General features: G+C 41.5%; 1 protein-coding gene across 9 annotated transcripts in view; it reads right to left on the reverse strand.

The window, feature by feature from the left end:
* Positions 1-27,428, reverse strand: part of SLC45A4 (solute carrier family 45 member 4) — an 86,592-nt gene that overhangs the window by 33,074 nt on the left and 26,090 nt on the right. For 2 of the 9 annotated variants that reach the window (XM_090138063.1, XM_090138062.1), the window contains exons 1-3: positions 14,387-14,667; positions 3,094-3,200; positions 2,359-2,976 (exon numbers count right to left, since the gene is read on the reverse strand). In XM_090138063.1, the coding sequence (XP_089994189.1) occupies positions 2,359-2,602 (244 nt within the window). In that variant the 5' untranslated portion in view covers positions 2,603-2,976; positions 3,094-3,200; positions 14,387-14,667. Of the gene's footprint in view, positions 1-2,358; positions 2,977-3,051; positions 3,201-14,386; positions 14,668-27,428 lie in introns of those variants that run through there. The other 7 variants (XM_090138059.1, XM_090138060.1, XM_090138061.1 and 4 more) reach the window with 5 other exon arrangements.

Below are 27,428 nucleotides of genomic sequence, written 5' to 3' on the forward strand. Positions count from 1 at the left end.
GTACATCTGTAAGGAGTCCATCTTACACACCCCAAAGACTTCTAGTTGTTCAGTTTACGACGTGTGAAGTTTGCCACTTCTCCATTTGCCACTTCTCAGAAAGTTTCTCAAGCCATACTAACCTCACACTGAAAACAAGTGAATACTGCTGCCCAAGGAGGCTGTGGATGCCCCATCTCTGGATGCATTCAAGGCCAGGCTGGATGTGATTCTGGGCAGCCTGGTCTGGTGGTTGGTGACCCTGCACATAGCAGGGGGGTTGAAACTAGATGATCTTTGAGATTCTGTTCAACCGAGGCCATTCTATGATTCATTCTACGATTTACCAGATCACAAAGCAGAAGGAACACTGCAGCACTGAAACAGCTACAGACAGCCCCCCAGATGAGAAATAAATATAGCTCCTGTCGAGCCAGACAGATGTTGAGGTTGATAAAAGTAAACCGTGTAAGAGGTAATTACAAAACAGGTATATAAGTCACCCATGAATAGTTTAACCCTTCAGTGCAGCCAACATTATTTATTCCTCTGCTGAAGGGGAACATGAGCCAGAGTACCCAAAATGCTAACATCTGTAACCAGCTACCTCCATTTTGGCTCTACACAGCACTGAACATCATCACTGCAGTCTTCTGTCATTTTGTCAGCTTTTCTAGAAACGAGTGCTCTATTTGTCCTTTCCCTTCCCCCAAATCCCTAACATTATTTTGATCACTGGGGTTAGGGAAGGAAGGGAAGAGATATTTTTCCAATTATCTGGAGGAAACAGATTTGCTAGAAGAGCTCACAAAAGAAATGTAAACTAGCAGAGTGATCAGTAATCAAAAGGATGGTTTGTTTATACTGTCTGACCTTAATCATCAGTAAGGTAAAGTCAACTCAGCCAGCTATACATTTTAAACATCCAAGTGCCAGCACAAACAAGAAAGCAAGCAAAAAGTATAGGTCACTTACAGAACTGGGGGTCTTCTCCATGCTAAGCATGACACAAGTACTTTGCGTGCATGGTTGACAGTAATTGAATCAAAGCTCCTAATACAACTCAAGTAGCTTAGATATCTGAATTTGGACTTATCTAAAACCAAAATACCTTACAGACATTATGAGCTTTCTTAGACGAAGATAATACATGTTTTGTTCAGCAAGTCAGGTCAATTAGAAAGCCTCTATTCAGAAAACACATATAATCTATTCTAACTGTCACTGAGAGATCAAAAGAGGGCACATGGGCTCCAGGAATGAAAGTTTCCAGGAAATCTTGGAGCAGCAACCCACCAGGATCTCTCACAGCTCAGTCTGCATTAGTTATTGACTCATCTGCTGATCTAAAATAAACCCACTAGTAATTTCATGTGAAAGCACATTTTTAACTGCAAGAAGAGTGCAGGAAGGAATGTGTGCATTGGCATGCTCACACATTTTATCTCATATATACTTTTTTATCATATGAAATGTTTCATTTCAAAAGCTGACCTTGAATTTTTAAAACAATGTTGTAAATGCTGTTCAGTGAACATTTTAGAGACTTGGCTGGGTGCTTCTCATTGCCTACAAATGAGCGTGGTAAAGGAACAAGTGCATGTATAAGCCAAAGCAAACAAACAGTATTCATATACTGTACATACTTTTACACAATGTAAACACATCAACTTATTCACACAGAGCCATGCTCAGTGCAGTGCTTCCATTCACATTCGTGTAATATTTCCTGATATCTGATAGAGAACACGATTTTCTAGATTTGATAAGGTATTATGGATACTGGAAACAGTTTATTGGCAACCTAACTACAGTACTCACCACAAAATCTAACACTATCTACTCCTACTCCAGTTCCTCTTTCTCCCTCGTTTCTTCCCTCAAGCTATTCATGTCATGTTTTATTAATATTTGTTTGTTTAATCAAACTATGGACATAAACCAGATAAAACAAGACTCACTAGTAGTTTAAAAGAAATATACCACCTCATTAGAACTAGGAAAAGCAAAATTGGTTAAGCAGTTATTCTGAAGCATTATAACCTGAGGCATTTATCCATAAATCAAAAACAGCTTCACTGAAGTCTTTTATAGTCTAATGTTGCCAGTTTTGAGGATACCTATCTTTTAATAAAGAGTTTTAGATGTGAATTCAGATCAGGTAAAGTGTTTACAAGGAGAAGCAATATTAAACAAGACAAACGCAGACAGAAATCCTCCCCACTTTAACATGGTCACATACTGAATCCGTGGCACAGCCAAGAATAAAAACCAAAACCCTTTTTATTCTCATTTGCAGCTAATGGATCACACTTCCTTCTGATTTCAATGAAAAATGGTGTCTATAATATTGAATAACAAAAAATGAGAATTACTTACCAATTTGTAACAATACAGGCGTTACCAAAGCTGTCTCCATGGCATAACAAAATTCCCTGCCAAACATTACTGCACCATGCATCACCCACAGGCGTATCGGTATCCGGTCTATGGATCCTTCACTAATGGTCTCCTCTCTACTTTCATTCTCCTTGTTTTCTGGTTTCTGAAGCTGTGCCACAGGTAGATCTTGAACTTGCATAGATTCCGAGTCAGCATTCTGGGGAGCCATTTTCATTACCATAAAAATATATATATGTGTTATATCTATATAAATAATACTACCATAACTCCACAAACAAGTTAGGATGTCTTCTCTTTCACCTTCTGTTCCTCAGGCAAGTAATGCTTATATTCCTCTTGTACAAACAAGTATCTTGCAACTTCTTGTGTAGATACGAGACATAAAGAATGGAAAGCTATTTGGTAGGAATTTCAACATATGGCTTGCTGGTTTACTGTGAGTTAGAGTTAAAAATCCATAATTGCCATTCAGTTAATACCAGTTTCATAATTATTATCGAAGAAGTGCTGAAGTTGTTATTCTTGCTACAGAGAGGTGGAAAGGCGACACAAAGAGGTGCTCCACTGTTAATCCCCATCGAGTGGCTGATTAATCTGCAACAAAAAGCAAGCATTTAAAAATTTCAATAGTATTTCTCAGGATATTGTGCCCCCCCCACCCCCCTTTACCATATACTCTATTTCCTGCTTCATGCTTTCCATTGTCCTTGCCTTGTGTAGGGTCTTTCATTCCATGGTCCCTCCTACCACTGAACTTTCCATTGAAATGCCATTGTTCTTCATGTTTAAATGATGGCTAACTGTACTCCTGTGTGGTCCTGCATGAAGCCACAGAGGAATATATATATCAGTATATATACATAATTATATAACAAATATATCACGTTTGCCTGAGGCCCTCACAACATCCAGCACAGGGCTGACAAACTCTGGGAAATTAAGGCAGGTTCCATTTCAGAATCAGCATAGGATATTCCAGTACTAAGCCAGGAAGATGACTCCTATGCCAGGAAGATCATTCATAGATTGCCACTTACTCCCTAGCCACGCAGACTTGTGTTCAGCCTTTTGGAAGTTGCCAGCTACCTTACACCTAAGATCCCATAGCTCCCTTGAACTTCATAATACTAGAAAGTCAACCGCACTGATTGATAGAGAAGGGCATCACTGTGTAAATTCAGACCAGAATGATATTTCTCAAGCAAACACGAGCAGAAATAAGCTGTTAGGAATATAATTTGGAAGATTAGTATTTAAAATATTCAAAATTTCAAGGAAGAGATATTCACAGTATATGCATCCATCTTCACTTTCTGCACACAAGACCTGAGCAAACCTTCATACTCTATGGAAGGAGAGTCTTATGAGTAGAATGGTACAAAATATGCCACAGTACATTATTTTTGAAATATATTCCAACCAGCTGACAAATCTTTGTGTGCTCTAGCATAAACCAGACCATTAGGCAGAGAATGTAAAGTAGGGACTGAAGAAAGTGGAGACATCAGCAGCTCTTGTTTACCGTATGACCCAACTAAAACAATGTCCTATTGAAAGCATAGCAAGGGAGCACCTCAAGAGCTCTTTCCTGCTGATACCTACCTCAGAGCTGTACCCCAGAGGATTTTGTGTACGTAATTTGTTCATTCACCCAACAGCATCTTTTTTTATTTAGTCTGGGCTTTTTTCTCCTTACCCCAAATTACTTAAATTCTGAGATCTAATGACCTCAATAACAACGTAAGCTTAGAATTTCCTTCTGAGCTAGTCAAAACACGTGAGAGAAGTTAAAATAAATTACTGAACACATGTTATAAGCCAAGGTTTAATTCTCAAGTGTTTTAACCTATTTGCAATAAACAGTTCAGAACAAAAAGGTCTCAAGAAAGCATTTCTTCACTCATTCTGTACTAAAAGGAGTTGAGATGCACTGCCTAGGGTTACTAAATCAAGGCCCAGAAAAGTAATCGGTCAAGTTCTTCATCAGCTGGTTCTGTTGGTTCTGTGAAGCATTTCCTTCTCATCAGCTTGGATTTGTCAAATTCTGCATATGGCAGAGTTCATTTCATAGAACAGAATCATTAAGGTTGGAAAAGAACCGCAAAGATCACCTAATCCAACCATCAACCCATCCCCACCATGCCCACGAACCACATCCCACAGTGCCGTATTTATCCTTTATTGAAAGCTTCCAAGGATGGTGACTCCACCACATCCCTGGACAACCTGCTCCAATACCTCACCACTCTTTCTGAAAAAGAATTTGTTTCCCAATAGCCAACCTGAACCTCGCCTGGCCTTAAAGCCATCACACCTCTTTCCACCGTCCAGCATTAGCATTGTGTTGAAGCTGTGTCAGGAAGGGATGGGATTCTCTTACCTTACTTCAGTATATGAGGTTTCAGCTCACTCCTTGAATAGCTATTTTAGTTTAACATAAATAGGAATTACAAAATTAAATTAGGGAAAAAAACGGCAGAACACACATGCTTATAACAGAAGTTTTGGGTTAAAAAACCCAACAGAGCACAGGTTCCAGAATAAGAGTGATTATTTTAATTACAGCAATAAAACATTTAATTGCTGGCAGACTGAGGCAAAATTACCTTCAGTAGAATTTAATAAGATTACATACTAGGTTTTCCTACTCAGGAATCTTTCAGTACACGCGCATGGTGTTGTGGATGAAGGGTCACAGATAACACTTCTGCATTAGATGGCTTTAAAGATTATTGCTTTTTCTCATGCTCAGTTTCTCCTCGTGTCACTGCAATGAGGGATTTGACTCAATTTCTCTACGTACCTCTTTTAGTAGGTAGTTACAGGATAGCAGAATGAAGCACAGATAGGAAGGCAGAATGTTTTATAATGCAGTGGGGCAGCCTGAATACACAAGCAGAATGGCAGCAGGCTGGGAGCATTTCTCATGGCAAAGGGGAAAGAAGGCAGCAGAAAGAAACAGAGGTGAGGTTTGGGCCATTTGAGCAAGGCTGTTAAGGGGTGACTGATGAAGTCATGCCCAAAGTGGAAGATGATGGGTACTGATCAGTAATTTAAAAGACAGGAATAATGGATGACAGATGGAGGTAGACCTTGAAGCTGTAACTGACACATAAAAAGAACAGTGTATGTTAAACACGTAAAAAAAAAAAGCAGTTCCAGTATTCAAGTGCAATCTCAAAAGGCCCAATGGACAGGTTTTATCTAAAGTAACAGGGAATTACTATTCCATTATGCCAATTTGGTGGTGAGCACTACACTACTCCTCCTGCAGCACTTTCATCTGACTCCAGATGAGCGTTTAATACATCAACTGCAGAGCAACAGCCTCTGGAAAGGTCTTCAGCTCCTTTGCCAGCCCCCTAGGCTGGGCTCAGATTTGTTTTAGACAGATCCTCATTCTTCATCAAAGCTCATTCCGAATTCGGCAAGCTTGAATGGCAGCATTCTTTTATAACAAGAACAGGGAGGCAAATACATTTACCTGATGGAAGTAAATATTCCACAAGCTCTTATGTAACAAAAAACTCCAAATACAAACTAAATGGCATCTACAGAGGAGCTGGATTGAAATACTAAGGAGGGCGTGCATCCACGTATGCATACAGCACAACTCTCTTGGCTAGTAACACCAAAAAATTCACTGATAATACTTTACTAAATTGAAGCACTGAATATCAACAGGAATTTCTAATACAGCAATCTTTCCTCATTAGGTTTAATGGCTTCATTTCATAAAGGGTCAACCTACAAAATATTCTTGCATTATTATCCTTTCCAAAAGAAAAGTGATGCATTAGGCTTACATTTTACCTGTCATTCATGCAGCCTAGATAGAAGTCAAACAAAATAAAAAATTTAAGCTACATTTATGGAAAAGTCATAGAATGAAATATCCCAAGTTGGAAGGGATCCATAAGGATCATCAAGTCCACTTCCTGGATCCACACAGGATCACCATAAGAGGAGGAGATGATTTCCCTCCCTCTGTCATGTGTTCTCCTTGCTTTTGATGATGTTTTAGAAGTCATTTTCAGGACTCCCACAAAATCACAGAATGGTTTGGGTTGGAAGGGACCTCAAGGATCATGAATCTCCAACTCCCCTGCTACAGGCAGGGCCACCAACCTCCCCATTTAATACTAGACCAGGCTGCCCAGGGCCCCATCCAATCTGGCCTTGAACACCTCCAGGGATGGGGCATCCACAACCTCTCTGGGCAGCCTGTTCCAGCACCTCACCACTCTCTCTGTAAAGAACTTCCCCCTGACGTCCAACCTAAACCTTCCCTCCCTCAACTTCAAACCATTTCCCCTTGTCCTGCCAAGGACTCCCAAGGAATACTGAAAAGAGAAAGCAGAATTGTTTGAGCCTCAGAAAGGGGTTAATGCTGGACACTGCTCAGAGGCAGGGTATAAAGAGAAGTACAAATACAGAAGTATGTACACTCATAAAATGCATATGGGAGGAGGGAATTTGATTACGCTAGCTCTTCTTCAGCCTAATTGCACATGTTTTACTTGAACTTTGGTCACACTGCAACAGTAGTAGAACCTAAGGAGGAGTAGTTAACACCAACAAACCAGGCAACTAATATACTGAGGACTAACCCATAAGGGAAGTTGTATAAAAGCTGCTCAGATTCCTTGTAATCTGATCTGTTACACTTTTACTACCCCTCACCTAGGTGTAGGTCGTAATGCAACGACACGAAGCACAGAATGATGTGCTACAAGCCTGACAAGGCGATACCACAACAAACCCGTGCCTCAGACAGGTCATGCTCACAGCTTGTGAATCACTCAAGCAGCACAGGAAAATTACTGCCTCCTTCTGGGTTTCCAAACCAGAGGACTAGTTATGTAGGTCGTATCCCTGGCCCACAGCATTCAGCGGTTCTGTTTTTGAGCACGATGATAAGGGCAGCACAAAACGTGCAAGCGAGATAATTGCACAACACAATGCCTCGGGGAAATGACTTCCATCACGTTTCCCAGCGTGTTTAGGACTTGGAGGCTGACAAGCAGCATTTTCACATTTGTGACACTGGAGATCAGATGATGGGCAATACAGCCATCAATCCCAAAATAGAGCATAAGTGGGGTTAACAGCCATTCTGCCCAAATCTGTTAAGACTGAACTATTTTTAATGCGTGTTTCCAGATATCTCTTGCTTACAAGGAATAGGAATGTACTGTTCTACAAGCAACTAGATATCCCAAGCCACTGCCAAAGCAGATGACTTTAATTCAGCTATGTAACATGCAGCACAATTCAGGTAATGACACACACACTTTATTAAGCCTAGCCAGTACATAGAGTTAAATGGGCCCAATTGGATATCAGGCAAAAATTCCAGTGCTTATTCTGAAGCTGCTAAGAAATCACTGCAGCATTTATTAGTGTAAGAAACAATTCATTTCAGCAGAGTAGGCGTGTGGTAATTACAAAATCTTACAGTCTTAAAGGAGAAATAAGCCTGGTCTAAGGAAAATTTGAGTGAGCAAATTGAAAAGAATGGAAACTGTTTTGCCCAAAAGCTATGAAATTACTAAAGGCCTAAGAAGGGGAATTGACCTGAAGCATACTCCTGTCTCATCCTGAGTTTCAGGGTTTATTGTGTTAACTTCCAGTCACTTATCCAGCCATCCAGCGTCTCCAAGATCTGCCTCTTCCATTACCCTGCCTTCTTTAACATGTAAGCACACAGCCTGATCAAAGCTTTCTTGTGACATTTCACAAATCATACCGAAGAGCTGCATTTTGCTACACAGGACTTGCTTTCTATAGATTTAATATGCATTCTATCACAGACAAAGATTCTACAGTTTACAGGAAGTTTCATCTTTTTCATTCCGAACCAAAGGATGAAGAGATTTTGAGTCTCTTTACATACAGATGTATCTGCCTTCCCATTGTTTATCACTAATCTCACAAGGAAAATAGCTAAGAACCAGTTCTGACTGAATTTACCTAGGCTTTAACAACTGTGGTCACAGTTCTCCTTAGTTCACTAGTAAATCCTACTGTAATATCATGCATGACATCAACAAAACCATAAACAACAAAAAAATGAGGTTCAAGGTTCAAACGAGTGCAGGAGCTTAATGCAACAGCACCTTTCTGCTTTCTCCATTGCCCCCCTTCATTTCTTTACTGAGGATACTGCCTGGACATAGGCACCACTAGCCATGCTGTTTCAATTGCAGATTTTTTTGGCTAGCGAGCCTATAATTGCCCGGTCATTCCATTTATTTGTCAGGTTTCATTTCTTTCTTCCAAGTTCTTTTCAGAAGATGGCCATGTTACTTTAGAAGTTATCTAGAGTGATTTAAGTATAGCTTTAATGTTAGTATTGGAGAGAAAGGCAATTCAAGTATATCTGGCTTCTCCTCAGAGTAAATAAACATTTGGCTGAACATTTCCACCTCTGTGCTGGAGACAAAACATCACTTATTATTCCTTCTCTGATTAAATGCAAAAAGGAGACTGGTTCTGCTTCAGCATTTGACTGCCTTGTGAAATGATGCATTGTTTGGACTTGTGCCTTTTCAAGAGCCAAATGGTGTTTGTCCAAGGAAATCACTAGCATAGCTCCAGATCTGACAGCAAACTGTACTTATGCTAGAATTGCCTGTTCTGCTAGCAAGGGAAGTTTGGTCTGACTGTCTGCTGCTCGAATAGGTACACAGAAAATACCCTACCAGCCTATTATGCTGCTTACACCAAAGATTTCTCAATCACTTTAAGTTAGCACAAACAAGTACTTCCTCTACAAGCAGCAGTCTGTTCTTCCTCTTCTTCACCCCCATCCTTATTCCCACCCCTTCCTGTACCACCACATGAGCATCTGTGAAATGAACCACACAGTGAAAGTGATCTAAGTTCAAAAGCAACTTGATAAAAAGGTGTTGTAAAGTTGGGTTGGTTTTAGCCAATTGCACAGATCTGCACCAAACTACTGAGGACAGGGAGCGACAATGGCAGCTAGAAGTTTCTTTGGCCCACATCAAGACTCAAGTGTTCAGCCACGGCAGTAGGATGGAAAGCATCTAGAGGACGTACCTTAAGTTTCTGGCCCAGCTGTACAAATGCACTCAGCTACCTGAAGTTCAGCAAGGAGACTGTAGCCTCCCACGATCAAATCATGTTGGTCCTTCCTAGAAGTTCAGAATCAAGAACCCTGCAACCTTCCTGAAGCACCGTCGTATAACTGAGTTGCAGTTCCTTTGGTGCAGAAGGGCAGCAGCTGAAGTCACACAGTTGCTTAAATGTCTTCTCCCCTATTTCAGTGTTTATAATGATTTTCAGTACTGCTTTCTTAAGACAGAACTGCATGAACCCTATCAGAAGGAGAAAGCTACACTTGGGATTTTTTTTAAATGCAGTCATACTGCATATTACCTAATAATGGTCCATATGTGAGCAACAACACTCCTGACACTAAAAATCAACCTCTAATTTTAAAATTGTATTAAACCAGACTAACATTTTTTGAATCACTAGAGGCTTGCCAAAGGAAAAAGGTTAAGGCTAACTAGGTGCAATACCAAACCACACCTGACATGTCCTAACGTTGAATCCATCGTTCAGGTAATCAAAGACATTAAATCAGAACATCGTAAGACAGATTGCTTTACAAGGCTATCATGCCCAAGTAATTCTACAGCAGACACTGAACAAATACTTGGATGAGCAAACGATTCTGACAGCTCTCCTAGCAGTGAGGCTATGAACCAGACACCCTTGGGGCCCCCCAAGAAATCCAGATGAAATAAGAACAAGAGGGGGTGTCATTTCATTTTCAAATAATCATAGAACAGCTTGGGTTGGAAGGGGCCTCAAAGGTCATTCAGTTCCAACCACACTGCCACAGGAAGGACTGCCAACCACTAAATCGGGCACTAGATTTTGAAAGGGTTAATGAATGCTTACTGCACCTTTTCCTTGCTATGCATGCAAAATTCCAGAAATTATTAAACCCTGACATAAACAGGCTTCCAACCCCAACCCTTCCAGAGGGTTTTCCTGACAACTTCTGGTCACAACCCTATGCAGTGCCACAGGCTTGGGGCAGAGCAGCTTGTGGCATTATGAGACATGTGGCATTATGAGACATGGTTTAGTAGACATGGTGGTGATGGGTTGATGGTTGGGCTAGATGACCTTACTTGTCTTTTCCAACCTTAATGATTCTGTGGTTCTTTCTATATGGTATGGCCTAAACTGGGAGCCTTCTTGCTTCCATCCATTTCCAGCTTACTCAGAAAATGACCAAGGGTAAGATTTTGGCTAATACGCACATGGTGATGCAGTACCAAAGCATGATAAGCTCCCCTGAAGGGACTTTTCCCACTCAGACATACAGGAAAGAACAGAAAGATGTGAATGTCCTCATGACACCAAGAACATCATCTCAAGGCAGCACTATCACCCAGAGAAGCTGTAAATGCCCCATCCCTGGAGGTGCTCAAGGCCAGGCTGGACAGGCCCTGGGCAGCCTGAGCTGGTGGGTGGCAACCAGCCAGAGCAGGGGGGTTGGAACTGGATGTTCTTCTGTTCCCTCCAACCTAAGCCATCCTATGATCCTATTTCCTCATTCTTCACGTTTTGGGGACCAGTGTCATTCCCCCTGCCTGATTACATTACAGAGAGAAAGACAAAAGGATGGCTTTTATGAAGTTGAATGGAAACAATTCTGGGAAGCCATCTTTTTAGAACGGATCCAGAATTTAATGTGAGACAGACTTTAGTGAGTGGATTGGATATTATACTGCTCCCTAAAGGCACAGGCTGTTTGTTACTAATATTAGATCAGATTACATTGTTAAATCACTGCTGCTGCTGTTTTTACTAGGAAACACTTCAGCATTTTTTTTTTTTTAAACTGGGGAGGTAATATTATCTGATTAAACTTCTTTGGTTTTACTGCTATTTAAAGAAAAAAACAACTTCATTTATGCTTCTATTAGCCTAGAGTTTATTAATAGCAATGCATTAAACAAATAGACTGCTAAGAAGGCATTGATTTAAATATCAGGAGAGAATCCTGCTGAGTAAGTGCAATACAGAGCAGCTGGGACTGGTGATGCTGAGCAGCACCTCCACAGTATGGCCATGTCACAAGCATGCCTTACTCATAACAGCTGGATCTCCAAGTAGCAGGATCTCATCCCGAATTAGATAGAGGTTAAAGGCATGATGGCAAGCACTAATAGCCAAGTGCATTCAAAAAGCAAAAAATAACAATCTAGTCATCACATAAGCATGAAGAACTCATTGGGACTGAGTTCTCCCAGGCCAGTATGTTGAACAGGGGAGTTATCTTCCATCAGAGAAGCACTGATTCATTGCCTCTCTCAGTGCAGGCAGTGGAGGAAAACAAACATAAGGCAATCATAAGAGAATATCTCCATATATCCCTAACTGGATTAACTGGAACCAGCTTACCTTCCTGCAGCAGAAAGGACAGTGTCCAACCTGGCACTGCTGGTGGTGCAAGAGTAATCCTAACTATCAGCACATCTTTGCCACCAGCATTTTTTTGCAAGTTCTTTTTAATCAAGGCTGTCCTCCTGACTGCACAGTGTGGGAAATGAGTTACATCAATGCAACCATTTTTGCAAATTACTCTCCAGAATGAGCAACGCTCTCTAAAGTAGGCTGAGACTAGTGTTGTGCATGAATATACATCTGTAGAAGTGAGTTAAGCTAGGTCTGGTTAGTTAGCCTGTATGTGCAATGTTAGATACTCCCTGCAGATGTTATTGCATACAATGAACAGCACAGTACTTCCTTTATTTTCCTATTCTGGTACCTTACTAATTCACTGCTCTGCGAATTTGCAGGCTGTACAAACTAGTTTCTTCAGGCTGTAAATGCTTAAGAAACCCAAATACTGCCAGAATATGCATCAGACAATTACAGAAGCTATCCAGTAGATCATGACAAAAACGAATAGAGCGTAGATCCTCATCAATTGACTTCCTCTCACATATCGTTCCCATCTGTAAAGCCTAATTCATTGGAATTATCTCCAATTATCAGTCCCTAAATGTATTACCATCATTCAATCTCAGAAAACTCAAAGTCAAGCTTTTGAAAGCACCCAGAGAACTTTTCCCCCTACTTTGGAGGGTGAACAAAGCTGGGTTTTGGCTAATTTTTACTGAATCTGAAGAAATAAATACTCCTGCAGAGGAAAAACAGAACAACCTCCCAGTGTGAGGATTTCTCACATTGCAGATTCTCCAAAGAGTTGGTAAACAACTAAATATAACTGCTTGTATCATCTTGCACTTCATATTCTCATTTTGTCTTCAAGTGAACTCACAGATCAAACTACTACATCATTACAGCGATAACTTGCTAATTAACAAGCAGTTATTTAGCAACCTGCAGTCTGAGCCAGCGCTGATGCATCACGATTACTAGAAACAGTCTGTCTCTCATAACTGCAGAGAAATTCTTTCCCTCCTGTCTCTATCCAACACCAATTTTACATAAGGTAAAACAAGGGTTGCTAGAATACTTTAATTGCCCTACATCAAGTATTACAGAGCTGAAAGATATTTTAGGATAATTTTATATTTCTTACTTCCATCCAGTGATGCCTACCTCATTCTGATGCAACTCACTGCAATAGGTGCAGTAAGTTACTGCTTCCCAGCCACGTAACCTCAAGCCTGCCATGGGTTGGGCGGTGCTAACTGAGGAACACTAGAGATTAGGGCATCAGTTTTATGGTGCAGCGCCTTTAGTAAACACCATCAGAGCCTCCCCTTTGAAACACAAGTGATTACAAACAGGATCTGAGAAAGCACACTCCTTTAAAGTGCTGCTATATCACTCGAACAGAATCCCATTTGCTTTTTCAGACCATTGTAGACTCATTCGAGTTGGAAGTTGACTGTTCTCGAGTTGACCATCCCAAGCTGATGTTGAGTTGACCAGCATGACAGACATGTTTACGTTCACTGCCATAAAGAGCAGCTATTTGAATTAGTTTCTGAATAATTAAAATAAATGCTTTAACTGACCTAGCAGGGATGGATAGCCAATACATTTTAAGAAAGGCATAACAAAGAATCAACATAATTGTTACTGCTAAGAAAGGATTCTTTAAGAAAATTAGTAAATCTTAAGCATGCCAGAACACTGTTCTTTCAATAACATGGGTAAATCAGCGCCTGGAAGGTTGTGGTTACACAACCACACTGATTTCAGACCACCCCGCTAGCATTTGGGAAAAAAGTAACAGTTCCAGCAGGCAATATTTTAACATTCAATTTTAAGCAAAGTAGGAGAAATAAAAGGGAGACTAAGAAGAAAGGGAACAGCCTCTTCTTCAGCAGAGTCTGTTGTGATAGGACAAGGGGAAACTGTCAGGAAGGCCAAGGCCCAACTGGAACAGGACTTGGCAAGGGGCACAAAGACCAATAAGAAAAGCTTCTGCAAGTACCAAACTGGAAAGATATGGATTTGATTGATGGACCGTTCAATGGATGAGGAACAGACTGTGAGATTGTACACAGAGACTGGTGGTCAGCGCCCCAATGTCTGCATGGAGATGAGAGTGGTGTCCCTCCGGGGACAGCACTGGGATGAGTGCCCTTCATCAATGACACTGACAGTGGGAGTCAGTGCACCCCCAGCAAGATGGCACCAAGCTGTGTGGTACAGCTAACACATCTGAGGGATAGGATGCCATCCAGAAGGACCTAGACAGGCTTGAACACTGGGCCCAGATGAACCTCATGAGAGTCAAAGCCAAGAAACTGCAAGGTCTTACACCTGGATCATGGCAGCCCTCCCCCACTATCAGCTGGGAGAGGTAAGGATAGAGCACAGCCCTGCCAAAAAGGACCTGGATAGCAAGCTGGACATGAGTCAGCCACGTGCCCTCAGAGCCCAGAAAGACAATCATACCATGGGCTGCAGCAAAAGAAGCTGCAGCATGAAGGAGGTGATCCTGCCCCTCTACTCTGCACTGGTGAGGCCTCACCTGGAGTACTGTGTCCTGATTCAGAGTCCTCAGTGCAGGAGAAACATGGACCTGCTGGAATGTGTCCAGAGGAGCACCATAGAAATAATCCAAGAGATGGAACACCTCTTCTATGAGGTGTTCCTGGAACAGGATGCCCTGTCCTTGGAGACATTAAGGTCAGGCTGGATGGGGCTGTGAGCAACCTGATCTAGCTGTAGGTTTCCCTGCAATAAGCAGGGAAAGTGAATTAGATGATCTTTAAGGGTCCCTTGCAACTCAAATGATTCTATGAAATATACTGTTTAATAGATACTTTCTAGAAGAGAATATAGCTCATAAACAATAGTGGCCAATAGTGTCTTTACAAATCTGTTTTAGAGAAGTTCAGCTCAAGCAATAGGATTGAGACAGTGCTTTATAAGCAGGCACAGAGAAAGCTGGTGGACACATTTACAATCAGCTTGCTATCTACATATTTTGACTTTTAACCAAAAGCAAATGCTATTTTAGTCATGCATATTGCCAAGTTATACCCCATTAGAACTGGCAAGATAAGATATTTACTGACACACACACTGCAATAACAAGAGGCTTGGCAGTTGGATGCAATACATAAAGACCTGCTAGAAGGGAAATATTTGGAGCATTCAGACCTCTATCACTTGTGACTTTGCAGAACTATGAAATGCTTGGCAAAAGCTTGTCAGAATTTGGCTTTTTTACTTAATTTGGAAATGACTGTCAGTCACTCTCCTTTTACAGGGTGCACAGCCTCAGCATCCATGTCACTTCAAGCAGCAGATATCTGGATCACTCTGAATCTTGTAGTTGAGGAGCTTTCATGCTGTGTCACATCAGTGCAGTCACTAGAGCAGATCTTACAGCTCACAGTCAGCTAAAGAGGTAAAAGTAAAAGGAAATGCAACAGTCTGGATTTAGTCAAGTCACCTTCAGACAGCTTGACCGTGCTCTGACAGCCCATCAGCCTTTTCCAGATGCTTTCTAGCTGTAAAACAGGCAGCTGCCTTCTTCAAGGGAGGTTTTACATAGGACACTCTAGAATCCCATGAGGATGAAGCTGTATTCAGATAGACGCAGCTCCAATCCCTGGAATTGAGAGCCATTCTCAGATCTAAACTTTAAAGCATATATTTGGCATCCGTCAGCACAAATAGGTGAACTTGTATCTCTTTGAAACCACACAGCAGCACTCTTCAGGGGCAGTGGTTAAGAGGAATCAACATAATGGTTTTCATCAGCTGCACTATAACCATTTATCATGAGCCAGCTGGGCCTGTCACCAGCCAGCCATATGGGCAGGAGGGATGCTAGCCTTAATTAGCTTGAAAATTGTTAGCCTTATGAAGAATTACATGCTACTCTCAAACAGCAAATCCTGATTGAAAAGCCCCCATTACAAATATGCTCCAAAGCATCTCTTCTTGAATGTTCATGAGTAAAAAAAAAATTGTTGCACTAGTTTCCACTGGACCAGGCAGGGTTCTTTACATGAAAGGAAAATCTGAAGCCAGCAAGTCACAGCCAACATTAGCTTAAGGTTCATTCGAGTGATTGCATCTAGAAAGTGACAAAAGTGCAGGTTTTTTGGCATAGAGAACCTGGAAATGAGAAATTCAGCCTATACAAGCACAACTGATCAGAAAACAAAGCTGATCTAGTGGTTGCTTCTTTGTGCACAGCTAATTGCATACCAGCTAGAGCACCTTTATCAGTCTCAGGGACAGACTGAATTTGCGGTCAGATAGCATCACAGGTATTTCTGTAGGTGGGTAGAACTGCTTCAGTGCTTGAAGGCACTGAAAGTAGCACATGGGAAAAGCAGGCTGAATAGTGAGGGAAATGCTAGAATCTCAGTACACAATAGTAAGATACTGAAACGCAACAGCTGACTTGCCAACTTATCCTACTCAGTTATCTAATACACTCAGAAATACATGAGCTCTTTTGTTCAGAAGTGCATCAAGAACAGCAAAGCCCTACTTACAGAAGTCTTTAGTCTATCAGATACCTAAATTAATAGCTTTCCAGTTTCAAAATCAATTTGGTGGTGATCATACAGGAGATGACAACTGCCCATAGGTAAGGAATAGCAACAATCTGAGCAAGGAGCATCACTAATCACATGCAGAGGTCACAAAGTATGACGTGAGCACAGGTGCACCTCTGGTTGAGGCTGCAAGGTATTTCTGACAAGGTGCATTTTAAAAAGGGAAGCTTTATTTCTGTAGCACAGGTGAAACAAACCACAGGCTTACATCTGCAGGGAAAAACAGTCATTAGTCAAAGAACATTAGGAAGAACTGAAGCCAAAGTCAGTTTCTTGGATGAATACTGTGTAATGCTACCTATTCTTTTCAAAGAGTTTTAGGTCTTCAGACTATTTACTTAAAGAACTGTTCCACTTTTAACTGAATACTTTCTCTTATCAGTTTATTCTGGTACAAGATAGTGGCTTGGCTTCCAACTCAGTTCCCATGAAAATAGCTAACACAGGATTCCTTTCTCCAGCATGAGAACCAGCAAAATGCATTTATAACATGAAGTTGAGATGAAAGAACGTTTTCCCTGAATTATTTCACTGCTTTGAGCCAGTCTACTCATTGTTTACAAGGTATTTATAGACAAAAGGTTGTGAGAATTAAGAAACTAATCACACAAGTTAAGGAACAACTTTAAGCATCCTTATATATATGCTTGGACATGTCTTTGCTTTGGTGCTCAAAGAGGAAACATATTACCTCAATACAGTGATGTACTTAATTTTAAGTATAGAAAATAGAATACCTACTGAACTATGTGGCTATTAAAGGTGGGCATCAAACAAAAAAGCGAATGAGTGAATGAATGTGCTTTGAGCAACTGGCAGAGACCACAGTACAGCCTGGGTTGGAAGGGACGTTAAAGTTCATCCAGTTCTAACCACATGTTACAGGCAAGGATACCTTTTTCTAGACCAAGTTGCCCCAAGCTCCCCATATAGCCTGGCCTTGAACACTTCTAGGGATGGGGCATCCACAGCTTTTCTGGGCAACCTGCTCCAGTGCCTCATCACCCTCATAGTGAAGAATTTTTTCTACTCTAAGCCTACCCTAATGCCATTAGACCCCTGATCCTACTCAGATCAGACTGCAGTGACGTGAATTTTGCCTAGAGCTTCTAAAAAGCCCGTCGGAAGTGCTTCGCTGTTTTTGAATGGTCTGTCCTAGGCTGCTGGGTTACAGTTAGACTTCTATAATCGATTCCAGGTTACAAGAATTGGCTGAATTTGGTCACTTGAGGTCTTTCAGGAAGAATCCTATTCTAAAACACAGGAAGGTTTCACTGAGTTAGCGAAACAAATTTCACATGCCTTATTAATAAGCCATAAGACATATGGAATGAATGCTCTGACAACCTTGGATGAGACAATAACCAAGTGGGTATAATACCAAGACTTAGTGAACATTATACTGACTTCCATATCTTTTTCTAGGTGGCACATAAAGAGACTAAGTTTAAATTCTTAGTTAAGGTAAAATACTTTTACTTTTGTCCTAGTGTACTTTTGAACATAAATATTGCTTCACACAACTTCAGTGCACAAAGCCTGTGTTACACTTAGATGTGAGCCAACTAGAAAAAGGGAAAGAAATAGAAGAACAAGAGCCTGAAGACATGACTAAAAGTCTGAAGGGCACAGAAACATTCCACTCATTTAAATCAAGTAAGACTTTTTGTAGGATGCAAATGCAAAAGCTGTTGAAAAGACAGTATTAAGTCACCTCTCCTTTCAAGAAGAGATTGGCTTAAACTGTGTCCAGGAGGATTACAGCATATTCTCCATATGCTATTTGTAACTGAAGTGCTATTATTCAACACAAGACAGACAGAGCAGGTTCACTCCTTCCTTACCACACTCAGTGATAACTTCCTTGTGGCTCTACAAGATGAAGTTGCTCCCTGCAATCTTTGTATATCCAGTTGTAAAGATAACTGCCAAGTACAGTCACATGTATGTGCACATGTCTAGGTGTTCATCTTGATACTTAACACAAGAATAGTTCAATTCTTGTAGCTTGTGAATCAGTTAGTACACAGCTGACAAACATGGTAAAGTTGATGAAAGTTACTGGTCAGCACATGGAGGAATTTGACATTTTCCACATTAGCCACTTGCCAAAGTGAGGGAAGCCTCGGGGTGAAAGATTTCATGGTGGTTGAAGCTTATTTTAACAAAAAGTAGCTTGTCCTCTTGTACTGTTTTATTCTGGGAGCTTTGCTAAGAACTCTGCTTAGTCATTTTAGTTTTCCAATTACAGTACTGGCTTATGTAATAAACTGATGTGTTCACTGTTTGGAAATCACCTGCCAAATTTTTAGGAGGACTAAAATTTGATTATAAAGCAATGTGTAGTTACACATAATACACATTTAAATGCCCTCGGCCTTCAGAGCCTAAATAGATTTGATATCACTTAATGTTGCTTTGTATAGCAGCCAAAATTCAATAGAGAAAACAGGGGCATCACTTCCCTGTTATCTCCTTGAAGTGAAATGCATTTATTATCCTGCATTATTGTAATAAGGTTCTGCTCTTCCAGAAGAGAACGTTAAGAGAACGTTAAAGTTGGACTTCCTTCCTTTATAAAGATATTCCTGGATAAATAAGTGGGCAGACCATTGACCACCAGAGTTCTCTGGAAAAACATAAGTCATCACAGACTACAACTACCTACTAAATTATTATAAATAAATTTAACAGAAACTTTAAGCCAGAAAACATCTCCAAATTGCAGTTCCATGTTAGACAGAAAATGTTAATGTATTAAAACAGGCTGCCCAAGGAAATAGTGGAACCCTGGGGGGTTTTCAAGAAACATGCAGGTGTGGCACTGAGGGATATGGTTTAGTGGGCATAGTGGTGATGGGTTGATTGATAAACTACATGATCTTAATGGTTCTGTGACATTACCACCCTTAGCTTGCATCCTGGTTTTTAGTAAAGTGGCAGTAGAAATTAAGTTAACATAATTAGGATTGAGAATTAAGGGTAAGTTATTCATTTATTAGGAAAAAAAAAAAAGTAATGCTCTCAGCATTTTGCACTCTACTGGTGACCTTAGATTAAATTCTGCAAGAGAATTCCTGTTGCATCTGTGAAGTTCTTCCAAATTTACATGCTGTAGTTTGTTGCACTTACTGCAGATAACCCAAAAGGCTTTTTGCTATGGAAGTCTTGGCTCACCTTCCTCTGAGGACCCAGACGATACATCCTTGTCTTACCACTCATACACAAAGTCTGGAGAAACAGAATGAATATAAAGCATGCCACTCTACTGATGAAGGAACACTTGTCCTGTAATAAGCTTCAGTCAGGCAGGAACCTTCACTCACAGGGAATGCAGAATTTTGCTGATGTCAGCAGCTTTCAAAAAACAGAACTGAAATTGAGCACAAGTTTCACAGATCCAGTATGACATGTTGATTTCTGCTGAAGAGTGCCCTCAGCACAACCAGAGACAGCCAGGGCAGACACTGGGTAACCCAACCAGTCAGCTGGGTAAGAGCTCAAGCTCACTGATGCCAGATTTCCTTACTGTATGGAAAATAACCTGAACACACATGTGCTTTCTGGCCTGCTTTCTTAAACACGATCAGATCAAGAAGTTGGCAAAACAAAGGAACTACACTGCACTTGATCACTGCCAGCAGGCTGAGCAGTTGAGGAGAATGGGCACAGTGCTGTTCCAAACAAACCTCTGAAAGCTTTCAGTCTCATTTTCTTACTACAATGTTTGTGGCCTTCATTCTGCTTAACCTTAGAAGCAATACTGTATGTGTAAGCAGAAAGATAGATGAACCCCTTCATTTTTTGCTTTATCTTGTCAATGCAGTTCTCCATAGGCCTTAAGCTTTTGTCATGCTGGGCATTTTCAGGAACAGCTACTGCACCGTTGCTGACTGAGATGAGGAGTGAGGAGTTGCTCTACAGATGAACTATAGAATCCAAGCTTCAAACAGAGAGGAGGATTTGCACAGCACCAGACCCCTCTACCACTTGAACAGACATTGAAATTAATGTCTGACTCATTAAAGAAGTTACTAATTCAAGTCAAGCAACTAGCACAAGTTCAACAGTATCTTTAGTACAGTTTTATATGCAGTAGCTCCACCAAGGTACATAAAATCCCTTAAGCAGATAGCTCTCCATATTCTGTCTATTTATCATTTGTCTTGGCCATTTCATTCCCCCTCAAGATGTTCTAAAAGCCACTGATCCAGGATGTGTCAGCTTTGAAATATTACTTAATTACTGGTGGCAGAGATGAAGCTCATCCTCCGCTCAGCTCCAGGAAGCTAAGTCAGCTGCTCACATTTAGAAGGAAGAGCACACTTATCATAACTGGGTTGAATCTATAACCAATTAAAAGTCAATTTGACAACTATTCGTGACAAGCTGGAAGAATGCTGGTTAAGTTCTGGCAAAGCTGTTCTCTAGCATCTCCTGGAGAATCCTCCAGCCTAAGACGACTTCGGCTTCCCTTTGAGCTTGTAAAGATGCAGAGGGACAGAAGTTGCTCTGCCATTACATCCATCACTGAGCTGCAACACAACCCAGCCTCTGGACAGCCAAGGTTGAATGAAGGAAACATGCTCATTAATTACCAAGTTACAATAGACACATGAAGAGAAATGCAAGGTTAAAATCCAGGATCCATGGATAGTTTTCCACTTGCTGTATACACTCTTATTACTGAAGCTTTCAGTGGCGTAAAATACCAGACTGGAGCAGATTTCTCCCACTAGAAGCAGCTGTGACTACCATTTGGTATGATTAAGCTGATTTCAGTGGTGTTGGCAGTAGTACACTGACAGTCATCCTTCGAATCCCATTAGATTGGGAACAGTGACACCAGTCTGTCACACTGAAAGCATCTTCCCCACACACAGTGAGTGGAACTGTTCACATAATAGAACAGAAAAGCTACCCAGACTTACAGGTAGGTCCTCCCAGCATAGAGGGTCCATGCTGGACATTCTTAGAAGCACTGGAAATACAGATCTATCATAGAACAACATACTTACATACACATACAACTTGAGATTCATTCATTGGTCTTTAAGCATTCTCTTTACAACCCCCCATTCTTCCCTGGGAAATTGGAATGGTGACAACATTGCAATAAGCTTAAGCCCTCTGAGAAGCAAAAACCAGATTTAGTTATAGTCTTGGTTGCTCACAAACAGAATTTGTTCTAGGAGGCCAACAAGCTCATGAAGAGTTTTGGACTCATGCTTTAACAGATAGGGTGGAGTTGAGAAGTTTCCAGCCTTGGATTCCTGGTTGGCTTTCAGTCTATTCAAATAGTCTTAAAAACTTTAGTTTATTGAAAGCTAGAAACTGGCCAGCATTTCTAGTGTTATCTGAAAACACCTATAGCAGAGATAGTTATTTCATCCCTACACCAACAGTGAGCAAGAAAATGAAGCACTATAAGGGCACTTACATAACCATACCAGGAAAGAACTAGAAGGGATGCTGGACAGTCAAAACAGAAATAAGGAGCAAGTTTTTATTTGATATTTGTCACTTGGTATGTTTCCATTCATTTTCCAAGCTGCAGATGGATATGCAATATTAATGAATTGAACTCTGCCACTGGAGATAAACAGTGGTGTTGCTTTCATTTGTGCAGTGCTTTCACCCTGACCACACTAACTTAAGCAGAGGGAAAGCTCCTAAAACATGAAAGATCCACTCAGGTCATCAGGGACACATGAATTACTAAAATTCTAGTAGGCAGAATGACGTTACAATCCACAATCAAGGCAGTTTATTGACAATTAGGTTAAGGATCCTTTGAGATATTTAGAAATACCTCCAGACTCCTTCCAGAGCCACCCAGACAATGAGCCTGTTGACCAAACGCTTCTGAAAGAGGCTGAAGTTCAGGGAACAGTGTGGCTATTATTGCACCAATGTTAAATTTAGGCATTAATTACAATCAGTTACTCAGTAACTCAGCCTTCACACAAAACTGGAACTGATTTCTTTAGGAAGTGTTAATTTAGGAGCACAGTTGATGAGGAAAAGAAAGCAGCTAAGCATAGCTCAGGGAAATGCTATGCAGTTTTGGGCTGCTGGAACAAGCTGAAGGTTTGTAGCATGATGAACCACTAGTTCAGCAGTTTGCTGTTAAGACAGCTTATTTTTCACAATAAATATATCTTCTCCATCAAGTCACTTGCATGGAGGTAAGAAGCTAAAAAGGTAATCTGTTTGAGAACAGAGTTAAGTTTATATTGTACATCATAGAATCACTAAAATCTTCCCCAACCTTTAAGGTTGTGATCCCTCAGCCATTAAACTGCAGTTTTACAAAATATAGTAGCAATTAGATCAAGCTGTGAGCAGGCTAATGACATCCCAGAACAAGATACAAGGGATGCTCTGCAAGTAACGCCTCCTATTTTAATGTATTGCTCACAATAAAGGCAACCATCCACAAGTATATACTACAGTTCCTAAGGAGACAAAGTAATACTAACAACTAAATTTCAAGCCCACCGGATGAACAGTTATTGTGCACTTATGGAAGATGTTGGCACAAGACTTACTGGATGGGAGCCCAGACTTACATAAAGCATAGCTTAACTGAGACCTACTGAAGAATATTTTGCCTTGGCAAGGCTGCACCCTGATTGCTGAGCCCAGTTCTGGGCTCATCAGTCAGTACAAGAGAGATCTGGACATACTGGAGAGTTCAATGGAGTGCCAGCAACACCATGATCACACTGGCTGCCAAAGGACACATGAGGAATTTGTAGGGACTTGTCCCCCCCCCCCCCAAAAAAAAAAAAAACACAAGCCAGGGTCTGTAGTGGGAATGGGCTGTGGTTAGCAGGCCTTACCAAAGGCTGGGGCCAGCTTACATAACCCCAAGTCTCCAAGACACAAGGAGAAACAAAGGTCAGGTACCCTATGGGTCACCACCCCTTAAGAACCCAGAGTTGCTGGCTCTAAGGACACTCATTCAGAAAGGCTCCAGGTCAACCCACAGACTAAAGAACTAAAGATTCCATTGCTAGATCCCCAAGCAGTGACCATACACCCCTCCCCCTCCTCACCCCCCTTCCCCCCCAACCTTTCTCTATTTCTTCATTTTCCTATCTTCCTCTCATTTATCTCAGGATAGTTAATGCAATTGGATACACTAAGCTTTCTTGTTACATGCTACCCTATTAGCCTTGTTTCACATTGTTTTCATACTGGTTCCCTCTAGTTTAATCGCTGTTTGCTTAATTTTTACTGTTTATCAGATTTGCTCAACTTGTGGCTTCGCATAACTCCTGCTGTTATAGGATATTGAGGATAGTAAATTGAATACATTGATTGTTTAATCTTGTTACGTTCCCTGGGTTACTGCAGTGGATGAGTCCAACTGCATGGCCCTGCAGATAGGGAAACTCCTCACACAGAGGGAATAAAACACATTCACCTTCCTCACAACCCACAGAGCAGGGTGAGACACTGGAGCAATCCTCCTATGATGAGAGGCTGAGAGCTGGGACTGCTTATCCTGGAGAAGGAGGCTTAGGGAAAAAAAAAATAAATCAGTGCCCATACATACCTGAAGGGAGGCTGCAAAGAGGACAGAGCCCAACTCTTGGAAGGTTTGCCCAGTGCCAGCAAAGAGGCAATGGGCACAAACTGGAACACAGGAGGTTCACTCTGATCATCAGGAAGCACTTCTGTACCACACTGAGTAATGACTGCCCAAAGAGCATCCACCATACAGCTGCATATTGAGATTTTTGAACAGACCACAGCTGGATGAACACTAACTGGAGAGGCAATATGAAAGCAAAGCAGCAAGAAGAGCAGTTCAATCAGCAATAACTGTATGAGTATGAAGGGTGCAGGTAACTGTCAGGTCTTTTCTAGCTCATTGAAGGAGAGTTTTGACTTCAGCTGTGACAACCAACATGAGCAACAGCCTGAGCCACACACTGGAAACAATCAGGTAACTCCTGCACCAAGAAGCCTTCTCTCTCTCTCTCTCTCTATTCAGAGGTTCTAAGCAGAACAAGAGCCAAGAAAGAGGGCAAGAACAAATCTACATCAAGAGCTGACTCCCCCAAATAAGTTTCAGACAGCAAACAGGACATGTGCATTGGATATGTTAGCAGTGTAGCTAATTGCACATTTGTTTTGGGTTATTTTTTTTTGAACCTTTGGGAATTAGTTGGCCAGCCATGCAACTCCAAGGAGCAATAGTTCAAACTGCCAAATTGCTCCTGTGGGAGTATCTAGAGCCAGACTGCACAGCCCAGTGTACTTGCCCAGATATTCCTCTTGTGAAAAGGGAGAAGGATTTTTACCCAACATGCATGCCTTCTCCCACCTCACAAAAAAAAAAAAAACAAACCAGAACACCACAGAACCTCAAATCTGTTACCTGGAAGCAAAGATTCAGGAGTGAGCCTTCTTTAACGTTCTTTTCCTCCCATCTCTAGTCCCAGATGATCATAGGTGAATTGCAGGTTAAACAGCATTCAGACCAAGTTTATTCTCAAAGACTGCTTATTGCATGTAAGTGATGACAGGAAATGTTCTGCAGGCAACACTTGCTGGGTTAAGCCACCAATTTCTGGATGCAGTCCAGGAAGAGTGATCATATATTCAAGGACAGAATGCAGAAGATAAGCATGACATGCTTTTGTCAAAGAGCATTTTGGGTTCAGCCCCCAGTTAGATCATTTATTTATCTGGCACTGAAGGGTGATAATGGCTTGTTTTCAAGTCTCCAAAATAAATGAACTATACTTCAAGCAGAAGTAGTGCAGGCCAGCCAGCAGAGGAGAGAAAATATGCAGGGTCAGCATAACACTGGTTTCAGTTTCAGCTATGAAAACATTAGAGCTCTCATTTAAAACAAGATGAGGAAGGAAGGTTCTCTCTCTGCTCTAAGATCACCAGTTTTGCCCTCCCTGCAACACTGACAATACTCACTTCAAACATCACTTATTCAGACAACCTGGGGTAATGCTTTCCTGTATCCGTTGCACTTAAAAATATTAGCTGTTTGCAAACAGCATTTTCACTCTGCTCTTCAGGGCCAAGAAGTTTTGTCTGCCTCCTCCCCTCTGCCTTGCTACAGGAGCAGCAAATGGCCATCAATTTCAGTTCTGCAATGAGCATAGGTCTCGCTCTACTGCAGACCCCAAGTCAGTCAGTCCTCACTGCAAGGGAAACAGTGAGTCAAGCCTGCTGAAGTTACATCCTTGAAGGATGGAAGTCTTGGAAAGCAACTCTCCAGCTTTAATTGCATTTTTAGAGTTTCATTACTTGCCTACATTGTGGAGACAAAACTTCCCATAACCATACACTGAGATTCATGCTTGAGTAAACCACATGCCAGTGAGAGCTAACCTAAGGTCAGAAGCAGCTCCCATGCCAAACCAAATTATTACCAAATGAGAGCCTCGTGTCCCACAGCTTGCCAGAATCCCTTGCCAAAAGTTTGATGAGAAAACCTGGCTGCTTACCCCGAGTTGTTACAATGCAGTATGCCAGTTACAAGTCTAATTGACTTTACAGCACTTGAAAATACCAACACTAAGGGGCTTTAGTTAAGCTCCCTGTGCCAGTTTCCCTAAGATGGCAGTTCACAGCACACAAACCAGCTGGTGACTGTCAGGCTCTGCACCACTGCTGGGATGCCTATAGATCAGCTTTTAACTTGAGACAAGTTCTGTCTCCTGTAACTGAGAGAGGTTTACATTTAATAGCAATAACTCAGCTTTTTAATGCTGAGTACCTTGTTCCACCCAGAAGAGCAAGCCATCATATAGAAGCATAACAAAACCACTTTATTCAGGATATCAGTAACTACTCAGTACTAAGATCCAAGAGACATGCAGCCCTAGCTGGAGGATGCAATATTCTCCACCATCTGAAGTTTTGGGTGGTTACTAAACATACTCTGAGCAGGCTGTGACCCAAATGCACAGCATGTGGGTAGCTGATAAGCTGCAGACTGCAGAACAGTCATCTGACCAGCAGCAGCTTACTGCAAGCACATGAAGTCTTCAGCTCACAACACAGACCTCCACAGCTTTACACTGCCTCCTTCCAGCTTTGGGGCTGTCCAGGGTAATCCGTATGGAAGGCAGTTCTCAGAGGGAAGCACCAGTGATGTATCAAGCTCCACACATGGTGTCACTCATCCTGGCAACAGACATCCTGCTTCAGCTTGCTGGCAGCTGGGTTTGCCAGAATCATTTCTATTTTGTGCCTCTGCTTGGTGAGTTACATACACTGCTCTGCTAGGAAATTTACTGGATTTGTTAGAACAGTTTACTAGGTGGGAGTAACACTGCTTAAGAGTACGGTTTCAAACACTGTTTAATGCTGGTGTATTAAGCAAAACGTTATCCATTGCACTCTGGATCACTGCTTCTCCATGGAAGTGGTTTAGTAAATCTGCCTGCATGTTGCATATGAAAGAACTGGGAGCTGTAGCACAATAATTATCAGTTTAAGCCTTCTTAATGGAAAGAGCAGTGCAGAAGGCTATGCCACTGCCAGAATAGATCTGATTCATCTTACACCTACAGATGGAATAGGTCACAGCATGGGATCTTGTACAAGAGACCCCTGCAAGACCCACATGCAGCACAGTGCAGTTTTTCATGCTACCAGTTACCTTGTGAGCTGCTAAAGCTTCCCCCTCCACCACTCAACAGCCTCACCACATCCACAGCAGTGCTTTTGGCTGATCAGCTGGGAAGTCCCACTTCAACCCAAGTTGCTGTGCCTCCTTCCCACATGCTTTTTACACCAATCATCCAATTAGATGGAGTCTGAACTGCAACTGAAGCTTGTTTTTTTCCTGTCTGAAGCATGACAACTCCACTGCGTGTGCACTGTTGCTCAACACACACTGCTTGATAATTTGATGTGAGGATTCCAGGGCGGCCTTGAAATAGCAGAAGAGGTACAGACTGTTAGCTAAGCTCAAAAAACTGCCAGCTGCAGCTCCTTGTGATGAGAGAT

The sequence above is a fragment of the Phasianus colchicus genome, chromosome 3 (assembly GCF_987193195.1).
Source record: "Phasianus colchicus chromosome 3, bPhaCol1.hap1.1, whole genome shotgun sequence".
Lineage (NCBI taxonomy): Eukaryota > Metazoa > Chordata > Aves > Galliformes > Phasianidae > Phasianus > Phasianus colchicus.